Raw genomic sequence first — 14,621 nt, 5'->3', positions numbered from 1 at the left:
TCTCAGTCCCACCTACCTCACAAGGTGTCTGTTGTGGGGAAAGGAAGAGAAAAAAGCTTGTAAGCCACCTTGAGTCTCCTTACAGGAGAGAAAGGTGGGGTATAAAGTCAAACTCCTCTTCCACCACCTCCTCCTCCTCCTCCTCCTCCTCCTCCTCCTCCTCCTCCTCTGGCAACTGTTTGATTCAGTTTTTTCATAACTGGTGTTTAATTTGTACTAATTCTTGTGTTTAGTTGCAAATAAACAAAGACTTCTTGGAGTTTATTTCTACCCCTCTATTGTCATAAAGGACACACCCAATTTCCTTTTCTTCATCACTATTGGAGGAAGTCAGTTCCTTCTTGGGTAAAAGTGCAGTTCATTTAGTAGACCACTCCTTCCCTGGGAAAGAATTTTACTTGCATTACTTTCTGATAGAAAAAAAGGAAGGTGGCCATCGACCTATCTTGGACCTCAGGGCTTTGAACAAGTTTATCTTGTTGAAGAAATTTTGGATGCTATCTATGCCAGATGTCATTCCTGTTTTCTCTAGAGGAGATTGGTTCACTGTATTGGACCCAAAGGGTGCATACTTTCCCATTTCCGTACATGAAGTATGTTGTAAGTTCTTGAGGTATGGCAAGCTGGTATGTGAGTTCATGGTCCTGCCATTCAGTCATTCATCCAGGGGATTCACCAACATGATGCAGTAGTAGTAGAGTACTTATCTTTAATGGACTGCACTATATCCCCCTATTTGGACAATTGGCTTTTTGTGGCCAAGTTGGCTGATGAACTCTGCAACTGCACATGGCCTTATATGTGTTTCAGACCCTGAGCGTCATTATTAATTTGTTCAAATCTTGTCTTGGCCCAACTCAATGCCTAGAGTTCATGGGTGCAGTACTGGATTCAAAGAAAAGCTTTGCTATCCTGCTGCTCAAGACTTTGAGACATTCAGAGGCTGGTAGCTAGGTTTCACCATCAAGATACAAAATCTATACAAAAGCTGCATAATCTATACAAAATCTATACAAAACCTATACAAAAGCTGGACAGTCTTATGGCCTCCACCATCTGTATAATACAGTATGCCTATTTGAGAATAAGACCAGTACAAAATTGGTTTATCAGTGGGCTGTCACCTTTAATAGTTGGTAGCTCCCCAAAGGGAGGACTGGAGAGAGAGTGTGACACACCACTTCATCATGTGCCCTTTGGACAGGAACGACCATTAGTTCAGGTGTGTGATGAAAAGGAGGAGAGCATTTGTTGGTCAGCTGTCACTCCTAGAAAAGCTAGAGAGAATTCTCTATGTCAGGCCTCTACCTACGTAGTCCCATGTGTGGTTGTGTAACCCATGTGTAACCCAAATTTTTGTATTTGTGTTTTGTTTGGCTCTTAGGGCCCATGGGATAAGAGCTCAATGAGCATGTGCAGTTGGTAAGCTTGCTTACATATTACCAACTGCAAGAGCCCTACCCTCCTCAGCTGATCTGGCCTGCAACAGGAGAAGGATGGCCTACAGTTCAGCTGAGGGAATTGCTTATTTTTTTACAAGTATGAGTTGGGCCCAATAAGAGAGAAAAGTATATTAGAATGTCCCCAATGTAATGGAAGGGTATATTATTTTTTAATTATATTATACTCCTGAGTTGATCTGGCTTTCAACAGGAGAAGGAAGGCCTACAGTTCAGCTGAGGAATTGCTTCTTTTTTATAGGCCCAAGTTGAAGAAAGACCTGCAGCAGCTACATCCTATGGAGAAGAACAGATATGATAAAGAAGCCCTGCTTTATTAATAGTTTGGACTTTCTTGCTGTTCTTTATTTATTGGGTGCTGTTAGTAGTTGTTACTGTTTTGAGTGCTTTTCTTAAAAGGTGCTGAAGATTTTGTATAATTGAGTTGTGCTGTACATGTACATATATATGTTCACTATTATCTATCTATAAATGGTAGAAAGTTATTGTGTTTAAATTAAAGGTTTGTTAATTTGTTCAAGCAATGTCATATTTGTTTGTCAAGCCACAGGGTGCTGTCATTATATTAACTTTTAAATTTTCCTAGGTCTCCAATGGAGATTGATGTGGCCAAGGATAAGTAGGTTACACCTGCTGAAACTGGAACTCAATGAACAACTCTTACAGGTAAATGCAACACTATTTGTCTATTTACTAACAGTGCAATGGGTTGGATCCAAAGGTTCCTTATCTTTAGTGGTGGAGCCTTCCACTGAGACTGAGGTCCTTCCTTGAAGTTGGGCTTTCTTCTAACAAAGGAAGACACGTTACATCAGAGGAAAACTCAATTATTAGCAGCATTACAATTGGATGTAACCCACTGAATTTATATTTTGATTTTTTAAAATAAAAGAAAATCAAATTATGTTTTTGTCTAATGAAATTTTTGTCAGCCATTTTCTCCATCTCTGCTCCTTTGGTCTTTTTACCATTTGCTGCAGTGCAAAGGGCTTTTTGTAAGTGATGGAGAATGTTAGCATACTTTAATCCCTGGCTTCTGGCATAATCACTCTGTTATAAACACTGCCATCTTTGCCAAATTTTCTTGCCAACCAGGGATAGCATTTCTTATTCCTTCATGTTTTTTTGAGGAATGAACTACCCTCTTGGTTGTCTCTCAAAAAGATCTCTTTAACCTTTCATTAAATGGAGTGAGAGCTGGTATCAGTTCCCCATGAACTAGCTCAGCGCATTTCCATTTAAATATGTTCCAACAGGATTCATTAGAGTTCTGTGCAGGTTCCTGTCCTCTGATATTCCTTGTAAATTCAAACATGAAGACTGCGTAAATAATTGGGATTGGGGATATAGAGAAGGGGGAGGGAGGAATGCACAGGTGTCTGTGTTGATTCTCATTTGCTTTCCCCCAGCAAGTCCCCACTAGGCTCAAGCTTGACTTTGTTGCTAACCATATCTGAATACAACATATTATAGACTTTTTGTATATGCTATTATTCTTTCTTACATTTGCATCCCAAACAGTGTATACATGGCTCTCCCCTTCCCTCTTATCTTCCTTATGTGATCTTTCTGAAAGAGTGGAGATTTGAACCTATCTCCCTCAGTTCCAACACTCAGTCCCTATACCTCATTGATTTGATCCTATACATTAATGCCAGCCTGGTTCATTAATTGGCAAACTATACATTTTGCCCTAGGCTTAGCTTTACATGGGTTCTCAAGCACCTTGCTAGAATGTGGGCTTCAACTTCTTGTTACCCCTGCAGCAGTTACGTTCCAGTTTCAGCCTTTCCAACACATCACATCCAGGAGAAAGATCTGTAGTTACAGTATCATTACTACATATCCATTTCCCTTTCTGCAAATCTCAGCAAAATGCCTGTTCAGCAGTTTGGAGATAATTTTAGCAAGACAGATGAAGACATGGAGACAGCTGAGCAAGAATCAGAAAAACCATGGGTTGCAACACAGGGAAACTATGCACACCACTTTAGTATTTGGGGTAACTTTAGGGTATGAAAGAAGAAACATTTTCAGATGAAGTCCCTTACAGTGGTATCATAAGCAGAGTTACACCCTCACTTCCATAGAATGGTGCAACTCTGCTTAGGAATCCAGCCAAATACAAAATGCTATATGGCTGAGGTTTTACTTATAGGGTCCCTTTGGACTCACCCCAATTAAATAAAAATGCTGTTTTTCTTTCCTAACATATAAAATAAATATATTGATATATTTTTTGTTCAATTGACATCATTAAACATAAGCATTGCTTTTAATCTTACAGCAAGACAGGAGCTCAATATGAAAAGGCAAAAGAATAGTTCAGGAATGTCAGTGAATGGTATGATTGGAAGGCTTTCATAAACAAGTGTGAGTTACAAATAAAAACTAAGGTGAATATTCCCAGAGAAGTTAAGTATCATTTAACATAGCTGATTTGCATGGTCAAAATCCTGAAGCAAAAGCCTTCTTGGATTTCCCGTAATATTTTCAAGCAATGATCTCTAAGATATGAACCAAATAAAACCTGAATATGCTAGATGGAATGACAAGGTGCTTGCCAGAACACCTAGAATACAGAATCTAACTGGTTTATAGACATATGCTCAACACAATTTGGAATAAAGAATAAAAATATTTAATAAGCAAATATTGTCTGTCACCTAAAATGTTTCCATCATCAGGTTGCGTGGAAAGTGTATTTAATTTGACATACTTTAAACATATGTAGTGATCAAGATATTCTATATTACTGGTGTTCTTTGACCAGGATTTGTATGATCTAGATCAAAAGAATGCACTAAGGAAAAATGTGATGAATGAACCATGATGACTTCAGCTTGTAACATTAGAAACTGCTGAAATAGAAAAAATAGCCACACAAACAATCTCTCTTTCTCATCCTATGTTCATTTTCAGGCAGCAGGACATTTCCACTGACAGAGAAAGGAACACAGTTCTTGCCAGCTCCCCATCATACTGCAGTACCCAACACATTGTGGGACTGACTGAATTCTAAGGCCAATGTTTCATCAGACATGATGGGCTACAATGGGATAGGCAGCCGGAAAAGTCCTATTGTTCAAGCCCTGCTACCTGGCATGGTTGTCACTGGATACCATCCAGTCTTTGCTTGAGAACTTGCTATTTTAAGGTGGAAGCAGACAAGACAGACCAATAAAAGAGCAGTGTTGCTGAGAAAAGGAAGGTTAACTGGCCAGTAGAAGCACAGCAAGAATAGTTCTGCCTATTATCATTTCCAAATTTTTGATTCAAAAATGTTTCTTTGTAGTGTTCCTTTCCATAGATATTGTTGCAAGGCTGAAAGCAAGCATGGAGATGTTTTACAGAGCAAAAAGTCCATTCTCTCCTTCCGGTCCAATAGACATATTTTCAGATTCTTCTTGTTTGTTTATGCTGCAATGATAAGAACAAGTCCTTTTGTACAGTCATGAAGATAGGCACTCATTCTGAGGAGAATTAAGGATGAGATTTAGGCTGCTTCCTCAAAAGATAGGCTAAGAAAATCTGCCAGCTTCAGCTAAGCTAATTTAGCACACCTCAACTTACTTCAGCACAGTTCTGGTGCCTAGTGGGGATTATAAGCTCACTAGGTGAACAGGTGAAGGCATACCACATGGATTTACTTTGGCTTGGCTCCACTTAAGTCAGTGGAGCTGGGAAGTACTACGTAGAAACAGTAACTGTGCAAGCATATGGCTTTGGGGGATAATGAATGCCACATTGTGCATCGCTGCAAAACTTTGCAACTTTGCAGTGGAATAGCACGGTTTTTTAGTAATGCCAGATTCCTTTTAGGCCACAATTAGCATTCAAACCCACAGAAGTCAAAATTACTATGGCCGTTTTAGCAAAATTTTCAGAAGCCATCAAGAACATAAGATTTGAAAATACCACCAACAATGTAAATATAACAAACTCAGCCCAGAAACCTAGAATCCAAATAGTCAAGATAATTTGGAAAAGGGAAGGGAATGAATTCAACTAGAAATGTTTAACCTAGGCCTGTATAAATAAGGAATCTGCTTGCCTCCCAATGGGACATAGCAAAAAAGGCTGTACATTTCAATTCATACCTTTTTGTTTTGTTGAGCCGATATTCTCTTATATTTTTTCCTAGAGTAGAAACAAAGTCCATTAAAGTGTTAGGAATGGGAAATTAATTCACTAAATGTGTTTCACAGGACAAAGCAAACCATGTTTCTTTAGTTAAGATTTTCGCTACATTGTCTTTAAACTCAAAGGTATGTATTTTGACTATTTTCTATATGGCCCTTTCCACACGGGCCAATTATCCGGGGGTAGGGGCGAGATTAAACTTGGTTTAATAGGGTCAATCCACTTTAAACCCCCCAAGGTGGGATATTTGAGAATCGCACTATGTGCAATTCTCACTATGCACGATTCTTTTCAAATATCCCACCTTGGTACCAGGGCTGAGCAAAGGGCCCTATGCAGCAACCGCCACTTTTGCCCACTGTTTTTTTTTTAAAAAACTTACCTTCTCTCCTGCACAGCTCTGCAGGAGAGGGTGACGGCCCTCCAGCCCCCAAGGCGTCAACCATGGCTACAAGGCCCTACCCCCTCATCCCTGCAGGGCTGCTCAGGGAAGAAGGTAAGTCCGCAAGCCATGGCAGCTGTGGGGTCACTTGCATGGGAGCGTGCGAATGGTCCCGGGGCTGCACTGGGCCTATGACTCACACATCCCATAACTCCATGAAAGAAGGAAAACTAGCCAAGCCAACAAGATGGCAGTCCTGTTTTATGTTTATTACACATGTGATTGGGGTAGGTTTATTACACCAGGGCTGATCTTTCATAAGTAATTGTATTGTACACAATCTTCTGCAAGTCTCATATAGTACTATGTGTAAACAGTATCTTAGTAGGAAAATGAAATTGACAAACCTTTTTTCTTGCTTCATCAATGGGAGAAAGTACGTGCTATGTGTGGGGATGGGGGGAATGAGCAGTTTTTACAAAGATGTAAAAGATCTATTGGGGGGGTGGCTTGGACCCAGAATCAAGTTTCTGATAGTAGGGTGGCACTTTCCTGCTTCCCACATCCACTGCAGTCCAACGATCTCCATGAAACACTACTCTGGAGAGATAGTGTGCCTGGAGGAATAATATGAAGGAACGTATTGTCGAAGGCTTCCACGGCTGGAATCGCTGGGGTGCTGTGTGGTTTCCGGGCTGTATGGCCGTGTTCTAGCAGCATTCTCTCCTGACTTTTCACCTGTATCTGTGGCTGGCATTCAGGCTTAGGGAGCTGGGGATGTTTAGTCTGGAGAATCGTAGGTTCAGGGGGGATATGATAGCCATGTTTAAATATTTGAAGGGATGTCATGTCGAAGAGGGAGCAAGCTGGTTTTCTGCTGCCTCAGAGACTAGGACATGGAGTAATGGATTCAAGGTGAAAGAAAAGAGATTCCACCTAAACATTAGGAAGAACTTCCTGATCGTCAGGGCTGTTCGACAGTGGAATTCACTGCCTGGGAGAGGGGTGGAGTCTCCTTTGGAGGTTTTTAAACAAAGGCTGGATGAACATATGTCGGGAATGCTTTGATTGTGTGTTTCTGCTTTGCAGGGGGTTGGACTTGATGGCTCTTGTGGTCTCTTCCAACTCTATGGCTGCTTCCGCACGGCCATGCTGGGGACCGTTCACATAAATGGTCCCGGTAACGACAGGGAAGACGGCGCCATGTTGCGCCATCGCCTGATCGACTTACCTTCCCTGCGACCTTCCGGCACGTCGCCAAGGCCAGGGGACATGCCCCCTGCCCTGCGCGACTGCTCCAGAGTCGCAGGGCAGGGGGGGCATGTCTCCAGGCCTCGGCGACGCACCGGAAGGTCGCAGGGAAGGTAAGTCGATCGGGAAAGGGGGATGGCGCCTTCCAGCCACTGCAGCTCGCACGGTAGTGGCTGGAAGCCGCCGTTTTCCAAAAACCTCGTTCGGGGAGCGAGGTGGAAAAATGGCGGCTTTGTGCCGCTGGGGGGGAGCAAGGGTGGCGCGGCTGCGAAGCAGCTGTGCCTCCCATGCGAACAGCTCCCTAGGAATGGCGTTTTTACCATCCCTAGGGCGCTGTAAACAGCCCGTGTGGAAAGGGTCTCTGATTCTATGATTCTATGAAGACTCTTCCTGCATTTAATACTGAGCACAATCCTTTCCATGTTCCATACTTACTTTTCATTATCAATACCAGTAGCACCAGGAGTAGGACAAGAACCACAACAGCACAAGAAACTGCAACATAATTCTAACAAAGAAAAATGGGAAGGGCTTTTAAAACTCCTGTATAGTGAATTGATCTGCATTCAGGTATGTACATTCTAATACAGTATAGTTGTCCCAGAGGGTCAAACCTAAAGGTTTGTTTCACTTCAACTTGGTGGCATGGATTCACCTCACTGCATCCAGCACTACATCAGGGTTCCCTTTTCTCAAACATGAATGGTTAGAGCTAAAGAGATCATTATAGGACCATTTCCTGCTTTCATTTTTACATGGAGTATTTACTTCTCCTTTGGTGAGGGAAATCACATAATTTTGTGACAAAACAAACATTGAATACAAAAATGTAAAATTAAACCCAGAGAGAGAGAGAGAGAGACTTGAGAGGCTGCAGTCAGAAGCAAAAGAACAGCTTCAAGGTCAGAAGTCAGGACTTTTACTTCTGGCTAGTTTTCTAACACTAAATCTCACTCCAGTATTCCCTCCCTCCCTCTCCCCCTCACTCCCCACATTAAGACACTCTGCCTCTCCCCAGCGGTTAGTCTGAGTACAAATTATCTATCAGCCTCCTGAAGACATCCGCTGTTGGTAGGTGACCATCTTTTGAAGATGCCTTCTTGAAATGGTAAACACCATGTATATTTGATGGTGATTATCGGGACCAATTTCTATGCAGTCACAAGCAGAGAATCAGGGTAAACTTTTTGTACTTACATCTGCAGGTGTCTTCCTGTGATGCACTATCCCTGACAGAAGCAAAATAAGAAATAAAATATGAAGAAACAAACACAGACGGATGTAATTTCACAGAAAGAAGTTTATGCTTTCTTTTACACACAGTGCAGTCACCAAATTTTCTGGTAACTTATCCAGCTAACTGGTGTGTGGGGCGGGGGGCGGGAGATGATTAAAGAATATGATTTTGAAGATTGGGCAGTTTCATATAGAACCACACTGTTCCTTTTCATGTTGTCAGGAACACAGCTGCGTTATGAATGTAACTTCACACAATCAGACCTCAAGGATGGCTCCCAACTACCTTCCTTCAGACCAAGAAGAGTTTATTTATCAAGAGAAGACACTATCAGTGCCTGGATTACTAGGAAATGTATGTTACTAGGATGACTGAAAGATTTATAACAAAATAAGATAAAATTGCTTGGAAATTTGATGTAAACCTTTCAGACATTCTTGATGTGGAACAGCATGAATAAATAAAATAAGTAATGCAAATGTAAGTACGGTGCACTGGGTTTAAAGTTACAGCTTGGCTTCTTTCCAGCCAAGTTATGCAACCTTTTGAAAGCCTGCACTGATTCAATATTTCTTATTTTGAATGGCTAGAGTCTCAATGACATTTTAACAGTGAAGTCCTAAGTAAAGCTATGCCTCTTCTAACCTCACTGACTTAGAAGGGTATAACTCTTCTTAGGATGGCACTGTGGGAATAAAAAAATTATGATGTGTGGATAGGATTCATTTTTGGAACAAGGATGGGCATCAAATGCAGGAGTCTGGGTGTCTTGATTATCTTAGCTAAGTTGATGGCGAGTCTACCTGATAAATAGTTCAAGTTACTGCAAAGTTATGACTTTTGTAATGTTTGCACTGCTCAAACCAGCATATGTACTACCTGACACTGACAGGTATTATATGCTGGCATATGGTGGGGAGTGGGGGTGGGATGATCATGAAAATGATCAAAGGAAGAATGGGAAATCCTCATAAAAATAAGACTTCAAAATACACTGTCTCCATTTACCATTTCTAAGGAGATGGCAAAAATGGATTAGAAAGTAAACGAGTTAGTGATCCCTTTGGGAAAAGAAGGACAAAATAAGAAGGAAAGGAAACTATCTGATTTCTTCAGTTTTGACACCACCAGTTTGAGATGTGAAATGTGAAAGGAAGTAGTCAAGCTACTGTTTTATTACACTTCTGGACAAATGCTTTGTTAGCAAGTTCTGTATTCAGTTTGGTCACATGGAACTCTGCCTACAGCAAATAATGGCACTAGAGTCAACTAGACCATAATTGCATCAGGAGGCAGGGCACATGGTGAGCTTCGGAGCAATGAGCATGCATGCCCTGGGGCCAGCCAAGCGGCTGAGCCTTACCTGCCCTGTTCGCGCGTGACGCACGAGTGCAAGGGGAGGCAGCACGCGGTTGCTCCGGCCTTCTTTGATGTCTGGAGAAAACTGAACCAGCGCTTGTTGGTTTGGGATCCCGAGGCGTGAAGGGAGCTAGAGTAGAGTACTGGCGCTTGCCTTCCTACTCCAATTCCACATTGTTTTTACCCCAAAACGTTTTATTTCAAGCCTCAAACCTTTTAAATGAATCCCCTTTTAAAATGATTCTCTGGCTGAAACTTTTTGGAAATGTCTTCAGTTGCTGTGCAATCTATTGACAATGTTTCCCATGCTTCTCTATTTCCCTGAACTCCCTCCTCAGTTCCTCCTTGCCTGTTTATTTGCAGCATTTAACTGCTTGTTCTTTTATTGGGGGGGGGGGGATAATCTTCAAATCATTGAGTATTCAAGGAGTAGAGAATGCAGCACAAGGCTGTGAAACAATGAAGCATCGATTCAACACAGAACTCAAACAAAAAAGGGGAAAACCATGTAATGGCGGCCAGGAATTGTTTCAAGGGGGTGAGTGCAAACAAAATGGGGGAATTTAAAACATTTTACAAATATTTTAGGCAATTTGTGTGGAAAGAGACAGTAACTCCAGCCTGAACCACATCTTATTGGTTCAATTTGGTAGCTTTCACTTCAAATGCTTCCTTCTGCTTGAGCTCCAGGTGGCATTGTTATCATATAGAATGGATAATCATGTGAGTCACTCAAATATTGTAATTATCGCTTACCAAAAAAAGATGAAGAAACACTGACTTGCACACAACATTGTGTCCAGTTAGTTTTTGTACCTGCATGAAAAGCCTCTGTAGCACAGGAACTGCCATTTACAGTGAACTGTTGATGAAAACTAGTTGATGGAGATTTGATGTTGTCTAATGGAGGAGAAGCTGTCAGAAGAGCATCAGCTGTTGATGTAGAAGATGTGGTGATTGATGAAACATTAGTGATTGGCAGTGCAGCAGCAGAGACTGTTGGGAAAAGAGTAGCTGGTGAAGTTGTTGGGATGGTAACAGTGGTGGTGGTTGTTTTTTAATAAATTTTTTTGAGTATTTTTTGAGTTTTTCACAAACATCCAATTACATTCATGGTAACTGTGGTTGTTAAGGGAGCTTTAGTGGACAGTATGGCAGCTGTATGTGTTGATGATTGTCACTGAAACTAAAATACAGGACTCGAGTTTGTGATTTTGAACAAAGTCATGCAATAACCCCAAAATGCCAATGAAACAGGCATTTGCGTAACCCTCTGTGAACCAAGTGAAAATAAACTCAGTATTCTGTCCAGTGAAATGGGCAAAAATAGGGGATTTAGGGACAAGCTTTCTTGGCCTTTACCTGACAATCAAAACAATTGATTGAAGAATTATTTCACCACATATTTTAATGAATAAATAAAATGACAATGTGAGTCTGTCCTGAATCTTCCAGTCAGCTGGAGTACCAACAGCAAACAAAGTAGTTTTTAAGAGAATTTATATTGTTTTAAGAAAAGTAATGCTTCCAAGGTATATCTTTGGACCCACTTTCAACTCAAATGAAAAGATTCTGCTGCTCTTTAAAATGCTAACACTTTGCAAAACCTCTTCAGTAGTGAATCTATTCTCAAAAAAGCTTGTTTGACACCACAACTCTCTGAAAAAAACCTCTATCTCCAATCTAAAAATTGCTTAGTCAGAGTTCAAAACTAAACTAATACTTTTAAATAATTTGTGGCTTAAAATTCCCTTCTGTTTTAAAACCTCTGAAGACTTTTTGAAGTCTTGCAACAGAAAGGACTAATGGTACTTTTTAAATATGAAATGTTAGATTGTCGGGAGTAATGCAAAATTATACTGGTCCATTTAAGCATCTAGATTACATTTTAAAATAAGTTCCTCAAATGTACAATACTTTAAAAATATGATGGTTAAAAGTGTAAATAAAGACGTTATCTTCATCATTTGCAGTCACTCTTACCTGATGTGGGCAGGTTGTCAATAGTTTTAAGGTTCTTGGGAGTCAGCAGAGTACTTGTTGGAGATGTCACTTTTTTAAAAGACAAAAAAACCCCACTTGTTATGTGGATTATTTGTTCTACCCCAGCTCTTAAAATGCAGTAGAGATTTTGAGAGCCTTCACATAACATCCTCCTCCCATTCCTCTACTGTTGCTTTCCATGGTTTCCCTTCCTTTGCACTCATGTTTCCTAACATACTTTGATCTGATATTTCTAGAAACATGGAATCAAAGCACAGTATCGATGGGAGACTGATGATTTCTGAACCTCCCCAGCCATATTCAATGTCATTTCCCACCCCACTTCCAGAGGACTTTGGGCACCTTTTTTTTTAAAGTAATAATTTTGTACGTGTGTGATGTGCTGTCAAGTCATACCTGACTTATGGAGACCTCAGCAAGGGACTTTCAAGGCAAATTAAACAATGGAAACCATTGCCTACCTCTGTAGAGTTTTCCTTGGAGGTCTCCCTCCAAGATTGGGCTATACCATTCTGTCTTCCCTTTTAATAATAGCTACATCTCTATAATATCAGAACAATTTTCTTTCTACTGAGTTTTTCCAAAAGCCCTGAGATAGCACGGGGGAATTGGTGAGTGCAAGTGAATAGAACGGGAAACCATTCACACCATTGTAGATGCTCTGTCACCATTGCAAATGTCTCTGCAATTGCACTGGCAATGAGTCCACAGCAAAGAATCATCCATGTGGGAAAACAGCCACAATCATTAGTACTGCTAAGTTCTTTGCTGTCATATAAGCGTAAGTTGAAGAATTATAGATCACAGTTTTATTATTTTATTGTGGCACCACACCATCCATGATATCAGGCAGTTAAGCATGTAAATACTTTCGGAAATGAGGACAATGTGTTTCTGTGGAAAAAATATTATAAATCAGTCACAAAAAGAAAGGAAAGAATAGTAGTGGGAATCCATTTGCAAGCAGACTATATCTTTTCTTCTCTGTGAATGGTATGAACAGAGATTCACGAATTATTTTCTTTTCAAAACAAATAAAGGATGCTATCTAAAAGATAATAAAGATTAGTTGTTACTGCCTTAGAGCCATTTAATTATCTGGTTTTATTTTAGCAGTAGAAATTATAAATCGGCTCATAAATCTCAGGCTGGGATTAGGCCACCTAAAGAGTTTAAGACAGGGGCAAGATTTGAACTAGAGACCTCCTGGATCACAGCTCACTCTGGCTGTTTCCTCATGTGTGATTTGCTCCAGGTTTGATGCTGTTTAATGCTATTTGATATTTCCCCAAACCCGCTTTGCTGTGAATTTTTGGGACAGATTGTAGCAAACCCTGACAACTGTTTGGGAGCAATGGGTTAGTCTTTATACCTGCAGTAGAAGTTGCAATCTCTGATTCTGTGGTAGGAAAATAATAGTTGTAATCATACATTATTTGAAGAGTAGCTGTTGAAGGGTTGATGTTCACAAATGGAGGGTCACTGGTCAAAAACTCAGTGGCTTCAGTCATAGAAGATGTAGCCTTTAGTGGAACATTAGTCGTTAATGGGGCAACAGTAGGAGCTGCTAAAGGAGGAGGACTGGCTGTTAAGAAAAAAGCAGTTGTTGGAGAAGTCATCATGGTTGGTAGGGGAACAGAGGTGGTCGCAACAGGAACTGTATGAGATTTGGTCATTGTAGTTGTTCGGGAGGTTGTGGTTGTAGCTGTTAAAAAACAACAAAATATAAATCAGAGCCATATCTGGGGATCTGAACTAAACAAAATATCAAAACTTGGGGAAAAATCAATTAACCAGAGAGAATGGAAATAGAAGAACTACCGTTTCTGGAATGAGAGGCAAACCTATACAATATTAATGCATAGCAATATTCTGTTACTGTTGGTTTTCAAAGCATTTTATGCTGTTATCTGTTTCTAATCCCAAAGGCAGCCCTGCAAGGTAGACCAGTAGAACCATATTGCAATGGGAGATTGAGCTGGGAGTGTGGTTTGTCTAAAGCCACTTAATGTGTTTATGATTTGAAACAGACACCTCCTGGATCACAGCTCATTCTGGCTGTTTCCACATGAGTGATTTGCCCTAGGTTTGATGCTGTTGGGAAGAGTTTTTTCTTGCTTTCCCACAACATTGTGATGCATTCATGCACCTCCAGGATTTTACTTTGCTTTTCTGCATTATTTCTCAGACCTGCTTGGCAGTGAAGGTTTGGGAAACCTCGCAGCAAAGCCTGGGTGCCTGCCGTGTGGGCAGGAAAATTTAGATTTTTCAGGTCTTGACTATATAGCCACCATTGTCTCTGCCCTGCAGCCATTTCCTTGCCCCATCCTGGGGACTGTTAGGGTGTTTTAAAATCAACAATTGAATATCATTGTATCATAACAATGGTATAATAAGCTGTGTATGAGGTTCTCTGCATTTGTTTAAAGTCTCCAGTTCCTTTTCTTCTTCACAATAAAAGGGCTAGAGGCTTACTTTTCAGAATGCAAGCTGGGAATTCAGAGAACCTGATGCACAGATTGTTATAGTGTTAACGTGGATTCATAATATTCAGTTGCTGGTTTAGAAAAAAACTATTAGTCCTGGGGGTACAGGTAGGTTGATGAGTGCTGCAGGGTGATTGAGGCAAGGAAACTATGGGGAAACCTGCTACTTAGGGGCTTTCTCTATCCAGATTTAAGGAAGGATGGTTTCAAGGCAAGTGGTTTTGCTTGTAGGCTGTCTTGAACCCAGACACTAGAAATAAAGAATCCTCTTTCATGCCCCATGCATATAAGTTTGTCGT

The 14,621-nt window shown here is 40.7% G+C and overlaps 1 protein-coding gene across 1 annotated transcript in view; it reads right to left on the bottom strand.

The window, feature by feature from the left end:
- Positions 1-2,087: 2,087 nt before the first annotated feature.
- The window catches only part of LOC125427808, a 56,485-nt gene continuing 43,951 nt past the window's right edge, over positions 2,088-14,621 (bottom strand). The window contains exons 10-16 of the mRNA XM_048487362.1: positions 13,209-13,541; positions 11,816-11,884; positions 10,649-10,828; positions 8,434-8,465; positions 7,672-7,744; positions 5,561-5,600; positions 2,088-2,248 (exon numbers count right to left, since the gene is read on the bottom strand). Of these exons, the coding sequence (XP_048343319.1) occupies positions 2,107-2,248; positions 5,561-5,600; positions 7,672-7,744; positions 8,434-8,465; positions 10,649-10,828; positions 11,816-11,884; positions 13,209-13,541 (869 nt within the window). The 3' untranslated portion in view covers positions 2,088-2,106. The remainder of the gene's footprint in view (positions 2,249-5,560; positions 5,601-7,671; positions 7,745-8,433; positions 8,466-10,648; positions 10,829-11,815; positions 11,885-13,208; positions 13,542-14,621) is intronic.

This window comes from Sphaerodactylus townsendi, linkage group LG03 (genome assembly GCF_021028975.2).
Source record: "Sphaerodactylus townsendi isolate TG3544 linkage group LG03, MPM_Stown_v2.3, whole genome shotgun sequence".
Taxonomy (NCBI): Eukaryota; Metazoa; Chordata; class Lepidosauria; order Squamata; family Sphaerodactylidae; genus Sphaerodactylus; species Sphaerodactylus townsendi.
This window is presented reverse-complemented; position numbering and strand designations above follow the sequence as displayed.